Raw genomic sequence first — 21,766 nt, 5'->3', positions numbered from 1 at the left:
ATCCCATTCTGTCTCTCCTTTCCATTTTATCTCAGTGCAATCCTCTTTTTCATCCCTTGATTCTTTTTTGCATATCATATCATCCTAATCAGCTTACTTCCTACCACTCCCCATGTAAATATGTATACTCCTTTCAACTGTTCTACTACTAATACAAATTTGAGCGAATTATAAATATCCTCTTCCAATGTAGGAATACATAGTTTGACTTTATTGAGTTCTTTAAATTTTCTCTTCCCTTTTTAGGCTTCTCTTGGTTCTTGTGTTTGGACCTCAAATTTTCTTTTTAGGTCTGGTCTTTTCCTCAGGAATGTTTAAAATGTTTCTATTTTATTGAATGACCACTTTTCCCCCTGAAAGAATATACTCAGTTTTGCTGGATAGATGACTCTGAGGTTGTAAACTTAGGTCTTTCGGCTTCATGAATATCATATTCTATGCCTTCCAATCCTTTAATGTGGAAACTGCTAAATTCTGTGTGTAGTTCTATGGTATATGATTTGTTTCTTTCTGGCTGCTTACAGTATTTTCTCCTTGACTTGAGGGGCTCTTGAATTGAGCTCTTATATTCCTGGAAGCTGTCATTTGAGGATTTCTTTCTGGAAGAGATTTACAGATTTTTTCAATTTGTATTTTATTCTCTTGTTCTAGGATATCTGGGCAGTTTTCTTTGATAATTTTTTGCATTATGATGTTCAGGGTTGTTTTTTTTAATCGTAGTTTTCAGGTAGTCCAATAATTCTCAAATTGTCTCTCCTCGATCTATTTTCCAGATCAATTGTTTTTTCAGTAAGGTATTTCATGTTTTCTTCTGTTTTTTCATTCTTTTGATTGTTTTATTGCTTCTTGATGTCTCATGAAGTCATTAGCTTCTAGTTTCCCTTTTCTAGTTTTTAAGAAATTATTTTCTTCCTTTAGCTTTTGAATGTCATTTTTCATTTGGCCCATTTTTTCTTGCATTGCTTTCATTTCTCTTCCCCATGTTTCCTCTGCCTCTCTTAATTAGTTTTTGAAATCCTTTTTGAGCCCTTCCAAAATCCATCCAATTCATATTTTTCTTTTGAATTTTGTGTATATTTGTTCTGTTTTCACTATCTCCTTTTGTGTCTGTACCTTGCTCTATGTCCCCATAAAAATTCTCTATAGTTAAGTGTGTGTGTGTGTGTGTGTGTGTGTGTGTATGTGTGTATTTTATGCCTGCTCATTTTTCCAGCCTCTTTAAAGGTAGGCTCTGTTCTCTGGGAGCCTTGATGCTACCCTTAGCCTTATTTCTGGGTTTCTGCAAGTTTCAGTTCTTCCAAGATTGTATATTGGCCTGTAGGCTGGGAACTCCCACTGCTGACTCAGTTACCCTTTGAGACTGCTGATAGCTCAAATTCTAGCCTCAGGCTTGGGTATAGGTTTGTGGTCTTATTCTGGTTTTGATCAGATCAAGCACACAGCATACACTGCCCTGCCCTGGGCAGAAGGATCAGGGTGCCCAGCTTCGGATCTGTGGACTGCCCAAAACTGGAATCTATGTCCTCACTACAAGTCAATGCTGGGACTCCTCACCCCACTCTGGGCCCACACAGATCAGGCTGTGCAGCATAGACTGCCCTGGGCTGGAATTCCAGACCTCACCACAGGTTTGATTGGAACTTTAAAGGGTATGCATTGGTTTGGATTGCTATTGGCCTAGGCAGGGTCCCAGGGTCTGGATGTTGGCTTGGACTCAGGTTCAGAACCTGGCATAGTACATGTGGGGGTGGGGGGAGGGTGTTGCTCTTGGCTTGCTCCTTACTCTTTGCTATAGCCTACTTCTGGCTGTGCTCCCTTCTCACCCCAATGTTCCAGATGTTCTTTGCTTACCTTTCAGGTTATTCTCTTCTTGAAAGTTATTTCACTCTGTCTCCATGTTGGTTCATTTCCCTCCTGTTTTCATTTTGTTGTGTTACTTTAAGATTGGTTGGAGAGGATTTTCATAGTGGTTTTGAGCTTCTATGCTTCTATTCCACCATCTTGGCTTCAGAACCCCCATTTGTATTTCTGAATTTTCATATGCCTCTGAACTTTAATCAGAAAGTTCTCTGTTTCATTAAAAATCCATTTTCTCCCTGTTGGATTATATTTAGTTTTTCTGGGTAAATTATTCTTAGCCATAAGCCTATATACATTTTTGTCTTTTATATTACCAGAATATATGCTTTCTATTCCTTTTTTAGTGGGTGCAGGTAAATTTTGTATGCTCGTGACTATAGTACCTGAGTACTTAAATTATGTCTTTCTAGTTGCTTGTAGTATTTTTTGTTTGACTTAGAAGTTTATGACAGTTAATAAAGAAGAGTTTCACACTTGAGTACATTAGGAAAGGCCACATGTAGAAGGGAATGCTTGAGCTACAGCTTAAAAGAAGCAAAGGATTCTTTGATATGGAAGTGAGGAGAGAATGTATTCCTGGCATAGAAGACAGCCAGTGCAAAAGATGACTGTCATAGAGAAAGAAGGTCAGTCTCTCTGGATACTAGTGTGAGAAGAAGAATATATAATGAGGATGGAAAGATAAGTTGGAAGTCAAACTTGTATCTGAGAGGCAACAGGGACAACTGGAATTTAATGAGTGTGATCACTGGAGTAACATGGACAGATCTATATTTAAGGAAAATAATTTTTTTAGCTTTTTGGAGGATGGATGGGAATGGAGAGATACCTAAGGCAAATTGCAATTAGGAGACCATTGCTCTAGGTCAGGCCAAAAATGATGAGAACCTAATCTAATGAGATAGCTTTGCAAGTGGAAAGTGGGAATCAGATGCAAGAGATTTGGTAGTAAAATGGCCATCTATGCCTTTGTAACCTTCAGTTTCTCTAGCCATAGAACAAGAATAATTAAATTTGCAGTACTTATCTCACAGGGTTATTTTGTAGATCAACTAAGTTTATATTTGTAAAGAACAAACCTTAAAGCACTGTTCATATATTAACCATCTGATTAAATTACTAGTTAGTGATGTTAAGTTTAAATTTAGTATCTACATGGTTCATTAATATAATAATTATTTTCTAGCTAGGAAAAATATCTATTATACAGAATAAGGCTACACTTAGGGAAGTTACTAATAGGGATTAAGAAGTTAAAATCAAATTATTCATATATAGCCTTTTACTGATTAAAGTGTTCTTTAATCTTTTAACCATCTAGGGAAGAATCTTAGAATATCTTACAATATGACTTGCTGTGATCTATTTATAAAACTTTATAAGGTTACACAAATATGTCTGTCTTAAATGCTGTACAATAAGCTCAATAATATATATGTGTATATATATATATACTATAATAAAAATGTTTCTAGAACTTAAGACTCAGAAACATATTAAGAAGTATAAATGTATAGTTTCAATATTTTATATAAAGGTCTTACCTCCAACATAAGACACTCCACAAATGCCTCCACTTTTTATTAAGAATACCATGGGATAGCTGTGCTCTTTGTGGTGGCAAAAAATTGGAAAATGAGGGGATGCCCTTCAATTGTGGAATAGCTGAACAAATTGAACAAATCTGTTGGTGATGAAATACTATTGTGCTCAAAGGAATAATAAAGTGGAGGAATTCCATGTGAACTGGAATGACCTCCAGGAATTGATGCAGAGTGAGAGGAGCAGAACCAGGAGAACATTGTACACAGAGACTGATACACTGTGGTACAATCGAAGGTAATGGACTTCTCCATTGGTAGTAATGCATGGATCCTGAACAACCCAGAGGGTTACAGGAGAAAAAACACTATCCACATCCAGAGGAAAAACTGTGGGAGTAAAAACACTAAAGGAAAAACTACTGCTTAATGATATGGGTCAAAGGGGATATGAATGGGGAAATAGACTCTAAATGAACATCCTAGTGCAAATACCAACAACATGTAAAGAGGTTCTGATCAAGAACACATGCAATACCCAGTGGAATTGTGTGTCGGCTATGGGAAGGCTATGGGAAGGGAGGAAAAGAAAATGATTTTTGTAACCAAGGAACAATGTTTGAAATTAAAAATTAAAATTAAAAAAAAAAAGAATACCATGAAAGACTTTTTTCCAAATGCTTTGATAAAAATCTAGGCAAACCATTTCTCTTGTAATGCTTTTGGTAAAAAGAGTAATAATTAAAATTGGTTGCCAAATGTAATAATTAATAATTTGGTTTGAAAAAATTAATAATGGTTAAAAAAAAGATTGTGGTCTCCATATGTAAAATTAACTTCTCAATTCAAAATGTTGTTAGTAGCTCTTAATAATTTAATTTGGTATAAATATAGTAAAAGGAGGGAAATGTATGAGGGAAGTTGAAAGTATTTCCTAACCTACCACCTTAGAGCTCCTATCTGAAGAAATTCAGCTCACCCCTGACAAAAGTTCCGATCTCCATGTGGAAGTCCGGTAGGCTCTTCAACAAGGGTCTCACCAGCATAAGCCTCTTTCTTCAATCCAACTCGCCAATGCCAAATGTATTTTCTCACAGAATGAATCACAGAAAAAGCCTCCTTCTCAGCCAAATTCCTCCTAAAATGCCTCCTCGGGAGTCCTGGCTTTTTATATGCAGTTTCTCCTCATCACTTCCTGTCTATCTTCCACTTCACAGAAACCAATCACAGACTCCCAATTTGCCTGGAACTGTGTGGGGGCCACGCTTGTGATCTTTGGGGGTGTGAACTTTTTCTAGTAAAAGGCTCTTACTAAGTAAGTGTGAAAGGAGGGGTACTTCAAATTCTTGATTGATTAACTTAAAATAAACAAAGAAAGTTTTAAATTCTCTTTCAAAAGGAAATAAGTTTTGTAGGAACTGAATTTGACAAAGCCATGCTTATTCTATAATAACTGCTTCCTTTTCTCTAATGATCCCTATAAAGATATGTGATATAATGATTATATGATATGAATTTTACCAACAAAAAATTATCTTCCCTAGCCTATTATTTTCAAGCTCTGTTCTTTTCCCTTCTAAAAAAAATTGAATATTTACCTTCTTTTAAGTCCTATAGTACTTCTCCCATTCTTCACAATATTTCATATATTAATAATAATGATTCCGTTATCAAATCTACCCATTTTTCCCCATTACTCGGGAATGTAGTTCATCTGGTCTTGGTCCTTTGAATTCATTAAGAGAATTAGTCTCCCTTTCTCCCTTTTTATCTTTCCTCATTAGCCCCTTTTGTGCTATCCTCTCCAGACTAATGATCATTCTCCTTTTTTTGACCCGTATCAAATAGAAGCCTTCAGATTATATTAGCATAGGATATGTAATAAACTATTCTATTTTACTCTGAGAACAAGTGGACAACATTTTTGTTAAGAACTTACTTTGTTCCAGACACTGCTACATTTAAATGAGAAAAGACAGCACATAAAAGAGAGCTGAGGAGGATTGGGGAAAGAGTATTGTGGAGCAGATAGTGTCAGAGTCAGAAAAGTCAAAAGCAGAACCAGGAGATGAATGAAGGATGACTGACCTGAGCCCTTCCTCTAAATGGAAGCTCTGGGAAAAACTGATCATGAAAGAAGATGACTCTAGGAATGGAGAAATGTGCCAGGAGTGAGAAGGCACCCAAGCTGTGTTGGAAAAGACAGAATTCACTCATCGAGCGAGGAGAGATATTGTAATCATCTTCTGAGAATTATTTTGACCCATTCTGTCCCTGATCATCTGAAATGTGTGAGGAATTTCAGTGTCAGTGTGACTTACACAAAAATCTACTGAACTGAAATTGATTCTTACAACCTAATTATGAATATCTTATCACAATTGGTATTTGGATATTTTCATTCATCTTCTCTACATACCACTGGATGGCACAACTCTACTTAGTGTTTTTATTTAGGACCTTTATGAAAAGAATTTGATTTCTTCATCAATGGAAGTCATTTTTACCCCAAAATGAGGGGGAAGGGGAGTTAATATCAGTAAGGATAACTAGCATGTAACTTTCTGAGTCAGAGAAATTATAATATTAAGAAATCTAATATGTCTCAAATAGTTATACCATGGGTTTTTCTTGTTTCATTTTCAATATTTGGATTTAGCATATCTTTTTAAACCAAGTACAAACAAATATAGTATTTAATTTTTTACACTAATGGATATTTTACTTGGGCTGCATTATTTTATTCTGAGCAGGAGTTTCATTCTTGTTAAAACCAATTATCTGATTCATTTAATGTAGTAATGTTTTATTTATACAATTAGCAAAGCAAATATTTAGGAGCTTAGCTTTATGCTTAGGTTCTGAGATCACACATAATTGGATTTTTCCTATTATAACTCAGTTGCCTCCACTTCAAAAGCAATATCTAGCTACATAAAAAATACTTAAAAGAATAGACAATTGTATGCTAGCAAAATTATTCTATGAATGAGCCATATAATTACTATACTTAGACATTAGCTATTTTATAATAGTACAATTAGCTGGTTATTTTATTAATGATGGCTGATATTTACATAGTATTTTAAGGCTTATGAAGCATTTTACATATGCTACTGCACCTGATCTATACAATAATCCTGTGAAGTACAGATTTAATTTTCCCCATGCTGCAGCTCAGGATTCTGAGACTCAGAAAGGGTAAGGGATTTGTACCCAGATACCATCTCGTGTCAAACCAAACACTCTTCCTGTTCTGCCTCATATTAAATATGAATGGTAGAAAAGCATATATCTCCTCAAAAATAAATGATAGTTTTCATTTGGACTAAATATAGGTTCACAGAATATCAAGAAGAATCATAAAACTTGTTTTAATTTGCTCTCAGCCAGTTCTGCTATTTATATGCAAATGAACCCTATTCATAAAATTTAGGGACCCAGTAGTTTTGGATGTTCATAGAGTTTTTAAATAAGACTAAATGTCTTTATTTTATACAGTAAGGATATGTAATTTATAAGTATGGGACAACTGTGCCCTTTCTAGGCTTATGCCTAAACTCCATTCTCCACTCTGTCCTTCCTTAGCTTTCCTCTTTCCGATCCCCTCCTCCCTCCTCCCCCTAACTAAAAATAGCAAAGCCACATGCTGCCTAGGCATCCTGCCTGGCTAATTTTAGTCCTAGAAGTCGAGGTTCCTAGCAAATTTGGCAGTAATGTAGTGGGGCCTGATAAGTAAAGCTCACTTTTGGTCTTTTAAGACTCCTGTAGCTATTCAGTATCCTGGTTATGTGCCAACAGTTGGTAAAAAGGAAATTTGGGAGACATGGACAACTTGAAGAATGTGAAGGATGGCAGATTGATCTGATAATATATTTAGAGCTGGAAAGGACCTTAGAGCTAATGGAATTTGTCTTCCTCATTTTACAGATAAGAAAACTGAGACCCAGAAAGATCAAGTGAATTATTCAAGGTCACATGAGTAATAAGCACCTGACAGAGGAAGTGAAAAATAGAGATCATAAAGGTGTGACAGTATTTTAGAGCTAGAGGGATAGAAATGTCCTTAGAGATGATATAGTCAACTCCTTCATTCAAAACCAAAAAAGTGGAGGCCTAGACAGATGATAAAATTTGATCAAAGGTCTATAGCTAGGTAGTATAATAGCAAGCTAGGACTAGAATCCAAATTTATTCCAATCCCATTGTTGTTACTGATTTTCTCCATAATGTCATGCTATGACATTCTTTTTATAAGAATAAACCACTAGTTTTATTTCCAAAAGAATATTCTAACACTTTTAATGGAATTATTTTAACAGTTAAATTAGAAATTTGCCTTTAGGAAAGATTAATATTCATTTATATGTAGTTGCCCCTCTAGAATATTTCCTACAACTTGTAGTCTTTCAGTTTCTGTCCCTAGAAGGTAGCTACTGCCTTGGTTGAGGAATGCCTTGCAGGTATCTGCTCCTACTGCTGCACCTTATAAGTGCTAACCAGTGAGATTCTCATAAACAATTGTAGCTTTTAGCTTTTTGCAAGGGAATTTACTAAGATCACATGATAAGAATAATAACTATAAAACATTCTTCCTATACACTTAGGATACATTTTCTCATTTATATTTTGTGGTGAGTTTTTTTTTTAAACCCTTACCTTCTGTCTTGGAGTCAATACTGTGTATTGGCTCCAAAGCAGAAGAGTGGTAAGGGCTAGGCAATGGGGGTCAAGTGACTTGCCCAGGGTCACACAGCTGGGAAGCGTCTGAGGCCAGATTTGAACCTAGGACCTCCCATCTCTAGGCCTGGCTCTCAATCCACTGAGCTACCCAGCTGCCCCCTTTGTGGTAAGTTTTAAGACTAATTTATATCAATTAATGTAATATCTAAAGAGATTTCCTGCCATTAAATGTATAGGTTCAAACTTTTTGTAAAAAGATTCAGAGTTTTCAGAAATGCCTGCATTAGTTAGAAATATTGTGTTTAAAAACACCTGTACAGTTAGAGATGGACACACTCATTAGGTCTTTTAGTTTCTTTTTGAAATGCAAATTTACTACTTTGTTTAAGTGTACCAGTCTAGCTCATCCTATTCTATTGGAAAATTTACAATGGGGAAAGTTGTATTGGGATGCCACCTTTTTAAAGAAATTTTGTTGGCCTCCACAGACAAAATTCTAGGTCAGAAGAAAGGATTGTAAGTTCCTACGACCACCTGGCACCCAGATGGTAGGAGTTGGGGAAATAGGGAAGTTGGACCTAAGAATAAGATGATACAGTCATTGGGATGAAAAATTGATCCTAGATATGTCCAAAAGTAGAATTAGACCCCAAGGAAGTACTGGATAATTTGAACCATTGCTTCTTTCCAACAGTACTTTTATCACAAAGTCATAATAATACTGAGATAAAAATAGTTAAAAGTCTATGTTCATGAATTTTGAAATTTCTTTATCTGATCGTAATCTATTCTCATTTCACTTTCCCTCTGCCTTGTAATGATTAACCTTGTTCTTCATCATAATATCGACTTCCATCCCTCACTTCTTTTTCTGGCCATCACCACTGCACTAGCTGTATTCTCCTTCCTTTCCCTTTTGCACACGTTAATGAAATAGTTCAACTCTACAACTGTCCTCTTCTGTCAAGTCTCTTCCCTAAAAAAATACATTACAAAATAGAAAAAAAAAAGAAGAAAACTCTTTAAACTGAATATACAATTAAAAAAGAGGAAAAAATAGAAAATCAATGAACAAGCCCAAAATAATCACAGAAAGATGAAATTTTAAAAATTAGAGGAGAAATAAATTGGAAACCTAAAGACCACTGAACTGGTAAACAAAAATAAAAGCTTGTTCTTTGAAAAGACTAACAAAATTGGTAAACTATTAGCCAGCCTGATTTTAAAAAGAAGAAAATCAAATTTAAAAAATAAAAAGTAAAAAATTAGGAAAGGGAAAGCATAACCCACAGAGAAGAGTCCTGTTCCCTTTTCTTGTAATGGTGTCTTCCATCTGTGCTTCTGCTCTTCCAGTTCCAAGTGGTTCCTTTTTTTCTAGCTCAATATCTTCTACATGTATCCTCTTCAGATCTACAAAATGGATTGACAACTTTGAAATCATAATATGAATTGTAGGTGTTTTTCTTTAGTAGGCTATGTCATCATAATATTCAAAATTATAATATTATACAGAAGAGTATTCTCTTTTTTGCCACTTGCTGACTTTGCTTCTCTCTCTCTCTCTCTCTCTCTCTCTCTCTCTCTCTCTCTCTCTCTCTCTCTCTCTCTCTCTCTCTCTCCTCCATCTTTCTTTCTCTCTTTCTCTTCCTCTCCTTCATACTCTCTCCTCTCTTATTTTTCTTCTCTCTCCTCTCTCTTCCTTGCTCTATCTCTTTCTCCTTTTCCATTCTCTTTCATTTCTCTCCTAGGCCTCTCTGTATCTTTGTCTCTCCTTGTCTTTCCTTCTAGTTCTCTGGTATGCTCTCTCATTCTCTTTGTCTAGCTCTCTCACTTTTGTGCATACTTTCATGTTCTTTTTATTTTCACATTTTCTATCTGGCTCTAATCCACTTGTTTTCTAGCTTACTTGTTGCTCTTATCTCTCCCTCTCTTCCTCCCTTCAAAAAGAACAAAAGAAAAAATCATGGAATCGTGTATATACTTAGTCTATGGATTAACTCGTAACAAATCAATTCAGTTTGGTTAAGGATATGAATATCACAATCAGTATAATTTTTCTCACTTATCAATTCAATTAATTGTTTCACTCTATTTAGAAACAGACAGTATAAAATTAAATCCTACAGATCTATGTTCAAACTGGCTTGATAACTCTCTAATTATGAATGAATGTGTAGCACAGACTCTAGGGACTTTCTCTCCAACCTCACTTAGAGTAGCAGGATGGGTCTCCAAAGCATGGTTAGTGCTTTTCTTCTTCCTGTACTAGTGGTTACTCTTAGAGGTTAGAAAAGATATTCCAGTGCCATTACTCATAAGCATCCAGTGTATTCACCCTGATGTAGCAGAAAACTCCCAAGTTAGGAGCACCAATGGCCTTTATCACCTTGGTCTCTTGGCTCAAACTAAATAGTTGCCATGAGTATTTCCTCTATCAAGCTCACTTCTGGGTGTTGCAAAGACAATGAACAAGTCATTCCCTTGCTTACAGGACACATTTTCTCAGCTGCTAGATCAGTTACTGCCAAACTTGGTTAAATTCATTCCCCAGAACTGGCTTCTTGCTGGGCTCAGGTGCTTTAAGCTACTAGCACACTCTGCTATGGACTCCAGCTCCTCAGCCTCTGCTAGCTCTTTAAAACTTTCAGAAGCCATAAGGTCATCTGATCTATTCTATCCCTTGATTCAGACATCTGATAAGAATAAAAACAAAAGACAAACATGGATCCATAGCCTACCACCAACGCAGATGGGTAGATTTAGCAAGCAAAGAACATTTGACAAAGTTTGAAAAATGTTCCTGCTTGCTTAGTAATAAGGGAATGTCTTGGTACTTAAATTAGAGTTCTCTAACCTAAAGGTAATAAATAAAAAAGTCATAGAAAATCCAACCTCCTGCCTGTAAGGGAAGGGACAGCTAGGTGGCATAGTGATAGAATGCCGGGCCTAGAGCCAGAAAGACTCATCTTCTTACATTCAAATATGGCCCCAGACATATCCTAGCTATGCGACCCTTAACTTTGTTTACCTCAGTTTCATCATCCATAAAATGAGCTGGAGAAGGAAATATCAAACCACTCCAGTGTCTTTGCCAAGAAAACCCCAAATGGGGTCACGAAGCATCAGACATAACAGAAAAACAACTGAACATGAACCTTAGAGGAAAAACTGGCCCCTACAGAATCCAAGAGAACAAAAGAAATAGGACTTCCTGAAGGGCATTAGAAACTGAGGTCAACTGGAAATCTTCCCAGGTACAAAACCAAACCTGCTTGTTTTGGTGCTTGTGTGGCATTCTAAAATATTGCTCAAATACACCTCATAGTCTGGGTTTAATCCTGTTAATTTCTTCTGGATCCAGGTGACCACATAGGGCATCTACATTTTATCCTCAAGGATCTCTGAAATGCATAAAGAAATCTAGCTGGACTTCTGGACAAAATCTCTAGGTGTCCACTTTTTACATTCAATGCACCAAAATTTCCCAAGGGATTATCTTTACCATAGGCCTTGGAGGTCCAGGAAGACTTTCTCTGAACTCCAATGGATACCAGAAGTTTCCTCAGTGGAATTCCAAACTGACCCAACAATGGGAAAGACAAGCACAATTTGAGAAGACAGGATCAAGTCATTCCTGATATAACAGACGTCCAGCGGCTGTTATAAAAAAGAATTTTCCTTAGTGGGTTTGGGCTCGAGAAGGAGCAAGGAGTCTGAGAAAATGGGTGATGAATCAAGAGACACAGACAAGTCGATTTTTAGTAAGGGATGGCGTTGGTCCCTGATGACATTCTCCTTAGAAAAATAGTAAAAGGAAAATGTGAGAAATATGCTGACATGTGGAAGTAAAAATTCCGAGATAGAAAGCACGTGGCCAAGAGTGGTGTTAGGAAAGATAAAAAGAGAGACAGCAGGGAGAACTTCAAGGTTGCAGGAAACAAGAGGAAGAACCATGTGCTCACCCCAGGCTTTATTGTGGATTGTGAGGATGAATGAATACATAACAAAGCATAGTTGATTCTCATTGGTAGCATAGATGACAAGATCAGAGTAGGTGGGGATTCACGCTTTTCAGAAGAATGAGGTTTGACAAGGTGAGGGCTAAGCCTTTGTGGCTTAGGCCCAGTAATTCTCTTGCCCTTAGATCATTAACTGCTCTGATCAAGTCTTTAATCCATCAACCATACTTCCATGCCTGGTATGCTACACCTGAAGAGGTGTAGGACTCCCTAAAGGGATTAAGTAAATTAATTAAGAGTTTCTAAGTAAGATTAAGAGTTTCTAGATTACCAGACAAATCTTCTCCTATAGACTTTGTCTATAAGGATTTTATAACTAGGTAGGCAGTTGACCTTTCTTTAAAGAAAAAAGAAAATTGAGCTTTAATAACCTAGGAATCAGATTTTAGGGAGGCAAAAATTCATGTTTTTCATATTAGCTATAATATTCCTACTTTCCACAATAATAAAACAGATATCAGTACGTAAAGTATGCAAATAAGCAAGAGTTATCACAGAGAAACTGATATGACTTGTAAGAAAACACACCAGAAAACTGACTATACTCATTCAGAGTTCCAGATAGGAAATCTCTCCATTTGGTCCTAGCATAAATTCTGTGAATTCTATCCAACACTGACTTGAACTTGCAGGTTGGTTCACCAGAGCCAGCTATCTCCTTCTCCCCTAAGGATTCTGTGGATAACCCTTGAGGACTCTTGAAGACTTTTCAGTACTATTATTCAAAAGCTTCTATCCAGTGTGCACAAGCTTTAAGGACTGAGTCTTCATTGACCAGTCCCCTTGAATGAATGAATGAATGAATGAATGAATGAATGAATGAATGAATGAATGAATGAATAAATGAATGAATGAATGAATGAATCAAGCACTGAGGATACAAATGGAAAAAGTGAGAGGGTCCTTACTTTTAAGGTACTCATCCTCCAATTCAGGGATACAAGGCATATGAGTTTAGGTATGGGGCAGATGGAATAACTCAGATGTCCTAAGGGTACAGTAGCAGAGTAAAAATGGCAGTGTTTAAAGGTCTGGGATAGCATAGTGACAAGGTATATGATAAAAGCTAGAGGACCTTAGGACACAATGTCAAGGTAGACAATAAGGTCTTGCCTCCCTCAGTCTCACAAGACTTTGTAGCTGGTGAATCCCAATTCATCCCAAGTGGTAGAAACAACCATGTCACTTCTGGTGAGTGGTCAGGATTATTAGGGAATAGTTACAGGGAAGACAGAAGATAGGGGTTCCCCCCACAGCCCCACTTTTAACTGTCTGATTGATTTCATTTCAAATAAGACTCCCTAAAACTCTACTGGAGTAACTTTCTGCTTTCTTCCCCCTAGATATCATAATGACAAATGACTGATGGCTGAGCTTTTCAATGCCATTGAAGATTAGCATATGAAGAGAAGCCTGAATTTACCTGACTAAAATGATTGACAATGACCCAGGTCCAGATTCTCAAGGAGAGGCAGTGCCTTTGTTGCTGTGCTAGATATATTTCTTTCTGTATTCAGATTATCTGTTTAAAAGTTCTCATCTTTTCTTTTTGGTCTGTTAAATAAGCTTTTTCTCTTTGGCATGCCGTCACAGGATACCATTTGATTTAAAAGAAAAACTGAATTTATGTGTAGCTGAAATTGGAAGGTGAAGTCACTGAGCACCAAACCAAAAGATGTTTGTGTATAGAGTCAGCACTGAGTAGTTATATAAGGTCCTTTTTTTTTTGGGTGTCTGCTTAATAAATATATTAAGAAGTTTTTCAAAAGTGGTTCTCATTCTGTTTGGATTAAAAGTATGAAAGTCTTAAAGCATTGGAAATGAAAACCCTTTTATTAGAAGCTATTTTTAACTGAACCTAATTGAAACCACATGAGTGGGAGACCTAATTCCACTTCTGTCTGACTCCAAAGAAATTCTACCCCCATAGCTCAACAAAACAAGGAAAATAGAATGCAAACTAAGTAGTAATGAAATAAATGCAAAGTATTCCATACATCATTTCACTCCAAACAAACTAATGTTGGTTTGTCACGTATTAGGGAAATGCACAGATTTTGCAACTTAACTCTTTGATAGTGCTCTCACAGAATAGTAGTAGTATTTAATGATAAAATATACTAGTATACTAGTGTCAGCATCAATTTACTCACAGTTTTCCTAATATTGGAACAAAAAACAGAACACACGGATTAATGACCTAGTTGCACATGTGGAAAAAAATGTATAAAATCAGTTAATATTGATCTCTGAAGGGAAGTACAACATATGATAATTTTTAAGTATTCAGGGCCAAGGTTGTAGTCAAATCTTCAAACAGATACTCTTGAAATGCCTATAAACCTTTAATAAATGTATAAAAGAAAAATTATTTCATCTGATTATGGAAGTCACATACTATTCTGTAATTGCCTTCCTATATGGAAAAGTTGTCAGGAAATGTGCCTGGAGTAGAGGTCTTCAGTGATAGAAACCTACACTACTCAAACTTTCTGATTCTTAATTCAATGCTTAGTTAATCAGCTAATATTTTTTAATTGAATAGCATTGTACTAGTCACAATATATAAGGGATGTAAAAGCAGAAAGGGCCATGTCAGGAATATTTAAAGGCAATATAAATAAAGGCAGATGCCCATGTTTTTCTTAAACTATCCCCTTCAACATTTCTTAAAACAAAATGGAAGTCCAACACATAAATGCATTACAATTTGTTCAGCCATTTTCCATTGAATAACATCTCCTTATTTTCTGCCTCCACAAAAAGACGTGTTATAAATATTCTTGTACATTTGAGTTCTGTTCCACTTTTTTATCTCTTTCGGGATATCAGATATAGAAGGGATATTGTATGTACAATTTAGGAACTTTTGGGGCATAGTTGAAATTGCTTTCTGGAATAACTATACTAATTCACAACTCTACTAGTTGTCTGCATTAATAGTCTCAATTTTCCATAGCCCCTCTAATTTGGCTTAAAGATTTTAATCAATTCCTTATATACTATGAAATGAGATCTTTATCAACAAAATTTATTGCAAAGCACCACCACCCCCCATTAACTGTTTACCTTCTAACTCTAGATGTATTGATTTTGTTTATCCGTTTTGTTTATCTCCTGTGATCATTTCTCTGCCTTATTTGGTCCTGATTTCTTCCTCCATTGATAGGTCTGAAATGCAATTTTTCCTTGCTCATCAAATTTTCTTATTATGTCACCTTTCATTTCTGTTATGAAACAATTTACTCCTTCTTTTGGCATATAGTTTGAGCTGTTAGTCTATGTCTAATTTATGTGAAAATGCTTTCCAGTCTTCCAAAGTGTTTTGTTAAAGATGAAATTCTTAATCCAGTAGCTGGGATCTTTGGGTTTATCAAACACTAGGCAACTAAATTCATTTGCTTCTAAATATTGTGTTCCATAGATTAGCCTCTCTACTTTTTAACCAATATAAAATGTTTTAAATATTTTTCCTTTATAATGTAGTTTGAGATCTGGTACTGCTAAACCCCAATTTTTCCAAATTAAAATTATTTCCTCATTAATTCGTGACCTTTTATTACTCCAGTTGGATTTCATCATTTTTTCTAGCTCTGTAAATTAATCTTTTGGTAGTATGATTAGTATAGCATTGAATAAGTAAGTCATTTTAGATAATATTGATAATATTTAGATAATATTGATAGATAATAATATAGATAATTTTTATTACATTGGTCCTGACTAAGAGCAGGTAATATTGACCTACTGTGAATTTTAAAATCTTCATCTTGCTTGGTCTAGCACCCAAAATTGTGCACACCCACACTACTTGGGCATGTGCTAGTCAATGACAAATCAGAAATAACTAACTACTCACCTGGGCTGTCCTAAGCCAAGCTTGAGCCACCATTGGCACTTGTGAGGCACAGGAAGTGAGGTAGGAAACAGCCTCTGGAATTCGCTCACTTCATGTGGAGAGAGCTAGACGGTTGGTTGAGGAGGGAGGTGGCCCGCAGACAGCTTCCCTTCAGATCACTCACTTTAGTCAAGGACTGATTTTTCTCCTCTACCTTGGCCCTTTGGGCCTAATCTCCCTCTAATCTCCCTCTGGCTAGGCCAGAAGGTTGAGTTAACCCCTTTCCCTTTTCTCCTCTCTCCTTCTCTCCCTCTCCCCTTTTCTTAAGCCCATTGTGATTAAACCACCATAAACTCCGTTCTGACTTGATTGTTTCATTTTAGGAATTTCATAAGTAAATTCCTTGGCTACCATAAATTAATATTATAACAACCTTTTAAGGTGACTTTCACCTTAACACTACTTATTTAGATTTGTTCTGGGGTTGTATTCATAGATTTGCTTTGGTACTCAAACTCTCAAGTCTTTTATCAAAATTGTTAATTTTTTGTTTAATGCAAAACATTTCAGAGCCAAGCACAGATTTTTGGAGACCTGGCCTGGAGATATTCTGCCCTTTGACATTGAAACTTTATAACTCTTCAGGTCTGGCCATACAACAAGCTCTGAATCTATCTGATTGTATTATTCTCTAATGTTTATCTATCTTCTCCAGAAGAATAGTATAAGATACTTAATCAAAGGATTTGCTAAAATCTAAGTAAACTATTTCTATAACATTCCCCTCATCTACTAGTTTGTAATCCTATGCAACCAAGATTAGAAGGGCAGCAAAAAAAAAACTGTGAAAAAAATGTTTATAGCAAATTTCTCTGATAAAAGCTTCATTTCTTAAATATATAAAGATCTATGTCAAATTTATAAGAATCCAAGACATTCCCCAACTGATAAATAATCAAAGGATATAAATAGGCAGTTTTCAGATACAGAAATCAAAGCTACCAGTAATCATATGAAAAAGTGTTCTAAATCCCTCCTAATTAGAAAAATGCAAATTAAAACAACTCTGAGGTACCACCTCACACCTATCAGATTGGCCAATACAACAGTAAAGGAAAATGATAAATGTTGGAGGGAATGTGGCAAAATTGGGGCACTAATACATTGCTGGTAGAGTTGTGAATTGAGTCGACCATTGTGGAGGGCAATTTGCTATTATGCCTGTAAGAATTTAAAAGGGTGTTGTTACCAATTGTAATAATTAAAAATTAAAATACAAGGCTGTTAATAACTTTAACAATTTAGTTTAATTAAAATAGAGACAATAAAGGAAAGGGAAATGTAGGTAGGAGGTAGAGAATTGCCTAGCTAAATACCCTAATTGCTGATCTGATGGAATCCAGCTCACCACCAACAAAGGCTCCTTCAGGTCCCAATCTCTAGCCAGAAGTCCTGGGGATCATGAGCCTTCAGCAAGAGTCCCCAGAGTAAGTGTCCCTCTTTAGCCCGAATCACCAACACAGGAATCCGAATCTGAGAGTGTCTCCAGCCAAAGTGTCACCAACCCAAGGGAGTCACCAAAGTCAAAGAAGGTCCTGTTTATATGAGTTTTTCTCCACCTATCAGCTCTCTTCCATCCCATGTCACGCCTCATGAACCAATATACTTCCTTAACTTATCTGGCACTGCCTGTTGGATCAATTTCCTGTCTCTGAGGGTGTGAACTTCCTTGCAACCAATGCTAAAGTTTCTTCAAGTTCCTGACAGGTTAAGTTAAAAATAAACAACAAAAACAAAGGGAGGATAATTCCATTTTGAGATGCCCAAAGAGCTGTAAAAGAATGCATACCTTTTGCTTCAGCAATACCACTACTGGGTCTGTATCCCAAAGAGATTAAAAAAAATAAAGGACTCATTTGTACAAAAATATTTATAGCTGCTTTTTGTGGTAGAAATGAATTGGAAACTTTAGAATGTCCCTGAATTGGGGAAATGGCTAAACAAAATGTGGTATATGATGGTGATGGAGTATTATTGTACTGTAAGGAATGATAAACAGGATGCTATCAGAAAGAACTGAAAAACCTACATGAATTGATGCATAGTGAAATGGAACCAGGAGAATATGATGAACAGTACTGGTTTGTATTCCTATCCAAAAAGGAAATGAAGTTAGTTTTGCATGAACTGTTCTTGATGATACCATGCTTGTCCTTTGTAACAACTATTTTCCTGTATTCACCAAATATATCAGTAATGATCCGATCTAGATTTTTCAGTCAAGTTCACTGACCTGATGTTTGGAGACAATTTTCTTCCTTTTTGGAAAATGGGATCAATGTTTGTTTTCCAATTTTGTGGTGCCTATCCCCTTTTATAAAATCTTTCAGAAATCACTGGTTTTAGAGGGTAGCTGGGTAGCTGGGTAGCTCAGGGGATTGAGAGCCAGGTCTAGAGACAGGAGGTCCTATGTTCAAATCTGGCCTCAGACACTTCCTAGCTGTGTGACCCTGGACAAGTCACTTAACACCCATTGCCTAGCCCTTACCATTTGTGAATTTTAGATTTACTCTACCCTGCTTAGTCTAGCAATCAGGAATATATACATTCCTACTTAAGAATTAAGTTTTGAGAAGGATGGCCTATGACAGACATGTGCTAGCAAATGACAAATCAGAAACAACTAGGCTGTCTGAAGTGAAGCTTAAGCAACCATTGTTATATGTGAGATGCAGGAAGTGATATAAAAAAAGTATATATATTCACATCACTTCCTTTTGCCAGTCTCTCTTAGGCGATGGAGGCGTGGAGCTCTGGTCTCTCTCTCTCTCTCAGAGACGTTGGGTTCAACTTGTGGTGTGACTGGTGGCAGCGTCTTGGCGTAGATCAGGTGAGGTGTCTTCCCTGAGCTCTCTCGGAGTTTAGGCTGATTCCTTTTTTTCCTTTACCTTTCCTAAAACACTATCCTCCTAGGAGACCCTCATATTGGAGGAAGCCTCGTGACTGGAAGCCAAACTAGATTAAATCTTGGAAGAGGCCTCGTGACTGAGGTCTCTGAACTCCCACTGGCTCAGGCTAGGTCAGAGAAATCTTATACCCTTTTCCCCCTCTCTTCTTCTTAATTCCTTCCCTCTATATTAATTAAACCACCATAAAATTCCCAAAACTAATTTGAGTATTTTTATTGGGATTTGAATTAATCCCTGGCGACCATAAATATATTAGTCAAAAAAACCTAAATTTACCCCTTACACATTCTTCTGCCTTAGAACCAATACACAATATTGATTCTAAGGCAGAAGGTAGGGGTTAAAAAAAAAGAAAAGAAAGAAATCATTGACTTTGACTGATAGTCACTTCTGCCAGATCTTTTAGTGATATTTCCTCATTGTCTAGAGTCCCTTTTAACAAAATATAATTACCTTCCCTATCCCTTTTGATCAGGTCTATTTTTGCTTTGGCTTTATCAGATATCATGATTACCACTCCTGCCTTCTTTCTATCAGTTGAGGCCCAGAAGGTCTTACTCCATCCTTTAATTCTGACCTTGTGGGTGTCAACCCGCCTCATGTGTGTTTCTTGAAGACAACATATGGTAGGGTTTTGGATTCTAATCCATTCTGCTATTTGTCTACGTTTTATGGGTTAGTTCATCCCATTCACGTTCAAAGTTATGATTGTCATTTGTGGACTCCCTGGCATTTTGATTGCCTTCCCTAATTCTAACCTTTTCTTCTTTGGCTCTACCTTTTAGTCCAGTGATTTACTTTGAATCAGTCCCCCTTGTCCCCTCCCTTGATGTTTCCCTTTTTAGTCCCTCCCTTTTTCTTCCCTCCCCCTCCCCCCTCTCTTTCCCTCCCTTTTTGTTCTCCCTCTCCCCCTCCCCCCCTTGGTTTTCCCTTCTCCTTACCCTTGTTGGGTAAGATAGAATTCAAGATCCCAATGGATCTGGATGTTTTTCCCTCTCAGAGTTGATTTCCCTGAGATTGAGGTTTAAGTAAACCCCCCCCCTCTTCCTCTCCTTCTTGTAGGAGTTTTCTTCCCCTCCCCTTCCCATGTGAATCTTTGTGTGAGAACGATTATTCTATTTGGTCTTTCTTTAACCCCTATTTATACATTACATTTTCCCCACATATTAGTATACATAGATTGATAGAAATGTAGTCCTTATAGAAGAGAGTTTGAGTAAAAGAAGAAGATAACATTTTTCCCCTTTCCTTGATATTTACCTTTTCAGGTATTCCTTGCTCTCTGATTTTCAGTATCAAACTTTCCACAGAGCTCTGGTCTTTTCTTTGCAAAAAGTTGGAAGTCTTCTATTTTGTTGAATGCCCATACTTTCCCTTGGAAGTATATAGTCAGTTTTGCTGGGTAGCTGATTCTTGGTTGGAGACCCAGCTCTCTTGCCTTTCTGAAGATCATGTTCCATGCCTTACGATCATTCAGAGTAGAACTTGCAAGGTCTTGTGTGACCCTGATTGGCATTCCTTTATATCTAAATTGTCTTTTTCTGGCTTCCTGTAGGATTTTTTCTTTTGTTTGATAGCTTTGGAATTTGGCAATTACATTCCTGGGAGTTGTCTTTTGGGGGTTTAGTGTAGAAGGTGTTCTGTGAGCTCTGTCAGTGGCTGTATTGCCCCCTTCTTCTAGAATCTCTGGGCAATTTTCTTTGATTATATCTTGTATCACCATGACCAGTTTGGTGTTTATTTCTGGCTTTTCTGGGAGTCCAATTATTCTTAAATTATCTCTTCTCCCTCTATTTTCCAGATCTATCACCTTGTCGGTGAGATATTTTATGTTCTCTTCTAATTTCTTGGTGTTTTGGCTTTGCTTTATTAGTTCTTGCTTTAAAGCCTGGTTTTCTTTTACAGTTTGGTCAAACTGGTTTTGTAGATGCGTGAATTTCTTTTGCATTATTTCCTACTTTTCCTCCCAAAAGGCTTCCATCTTTTTGGTCATTTCTGATTCAAATTCTTCATGGGTTTGTGGAGAGTTTCCATTTCCTTTGGAAGATTTTGGAGCATTTTCTTGTATATCTTCTTCTATCTGCTCTGTATTTTGTATTTTGGCTCCATAGAATGTGTCCAAAGTCGCCCCTTTCATCTTATTTTTCTTGGTATTTTGGGGCTTCTGTGCTTCTGTGGAGTTTGCCATCTCTGAATGTGGAGGATTAGCTTTTCTTATCTCTGTCTGGTGTTCAGAGGCTTTAGTCCTGGGCAGATTGTCGGTTCTATGAGTTTTCCCTGGGTTAAACTGAATATGCCTCACTGGAACTGGAATGGAAGGGTCGGACCACGAGGCCACACTCTCCCCCCGGCTCTCTGGGTCGGGTTCCTTTCCGGAAGTTGTCTTCAGAATCGCTGGCCGTGAGGCTGTTTCGTTGGCCTGCGGGGGGGGATGGGCTGCAGCTTCCCCAAGCTCCGAGGGCAGGGACTTTCACTGAGACTTGGATAGCAGGATCCAGCCCGTGAGGCTGTCTTGCCCGCCCTGAGGGTTGCTGTTTTTTTCGACCCTGCTCTCTGCCGGGGGAGGTCCAGGTCCAGGAGGAGGGTTCCCAGGGTCTGTGCTGTTGACCGTTTTGAATTTCGGCGCCTTAGGAGCTTATAGTTTGAGATCGGTCGGGAAGGGTTTTCCGGAGATCTGAACTTTAGCTTTCTCTAAGCCGCCATCTTAACCAGAAGTCTCTGCCAGATCTTTTAGAATCTGAGATTATAGTTAATATAATAGAAATTTACTAATTTTCAGTTACTGCAGAACATCAAGTGAAGGAGGGTTGATTGTTTTGAGGGAGTTCTATTTAAGGGAGAGTTCTTATTCCAGGT

General features: G+C 37.0%; 1 protein-coding gene and 1 long non-coding RNA gene across 4 annotated transcripts in view; one reads left to right on the top strand and one right to left on the bottom strand.

Moving 5' to 3' along the window:
• Positions 1–13,863, top strand: part of MEIKIN (meiotic kinetochore factor) — a 175,096-nt gene extending 161,233 nt beyond the window's left edge. The window contains exons 15-16 of one of the 2 annotated variants that reach the window (XM_007473413.3): positions 7,332–7,428; positions 13,447–13,863. In XM_007473413.3, the coding sequence (XP_007473475.1) occupies positions 7,332–7,387 (56 nt within the window). In that variant the 3' untranslated portion in view covers positions 7,388–7,428; positions 13,447–13,863. The remainder of the gene's footprint in view (positions 1–7,331; positions 7,429–13,446) is intronic. The other variant, XM_007473414.3, reaches the window with a different exon arrangement.
• On the bottom strand, positions 8,839–17,486 carry LOC103097626 (uncharacterized). 2 transcript variants are annotated; one of them, XR_001626667.2, is made up of 2 exons: positions 17,350–17,486; positions 8,839–9,494 (listed from the first exon to the last, which is right to left on the bottom strand). It is a non-coding gene; the product is annotated as an uncharacterized LOC103097626 (long non-coding RNA). The 2 variants fall into 2 exon arrangements; XR_008915052.1 differs by lacking the exon at positions 17,350–17,486 and adding an exon at positions 11,587–12,376.
• Between the last annotated feature and the right edge of the window lie 4,280 nt (positions 17,487–21,766).

The sequence above is a fragment of the Monodelphis domestica genome, chromosome 1 (genome assembly GCF_027887165.1).
Source record: "Monodelphis domestica isolate mMonDom1 chromosome 1, mMonDom1.pri, whole genome shotgun sequence".
Taxonomy (NCBI): domain Eukaryota; kingdom Metazoa; phylum Chordata; class Mammalia; order Didelphimorphia; family Didelphidae; genus Monodelphis; species Monodelphis domestica.
Note: the sequence above shows the minus strand (reverse complement) of the source record. Positions and strands in the feature narration are given on the sequence as shown.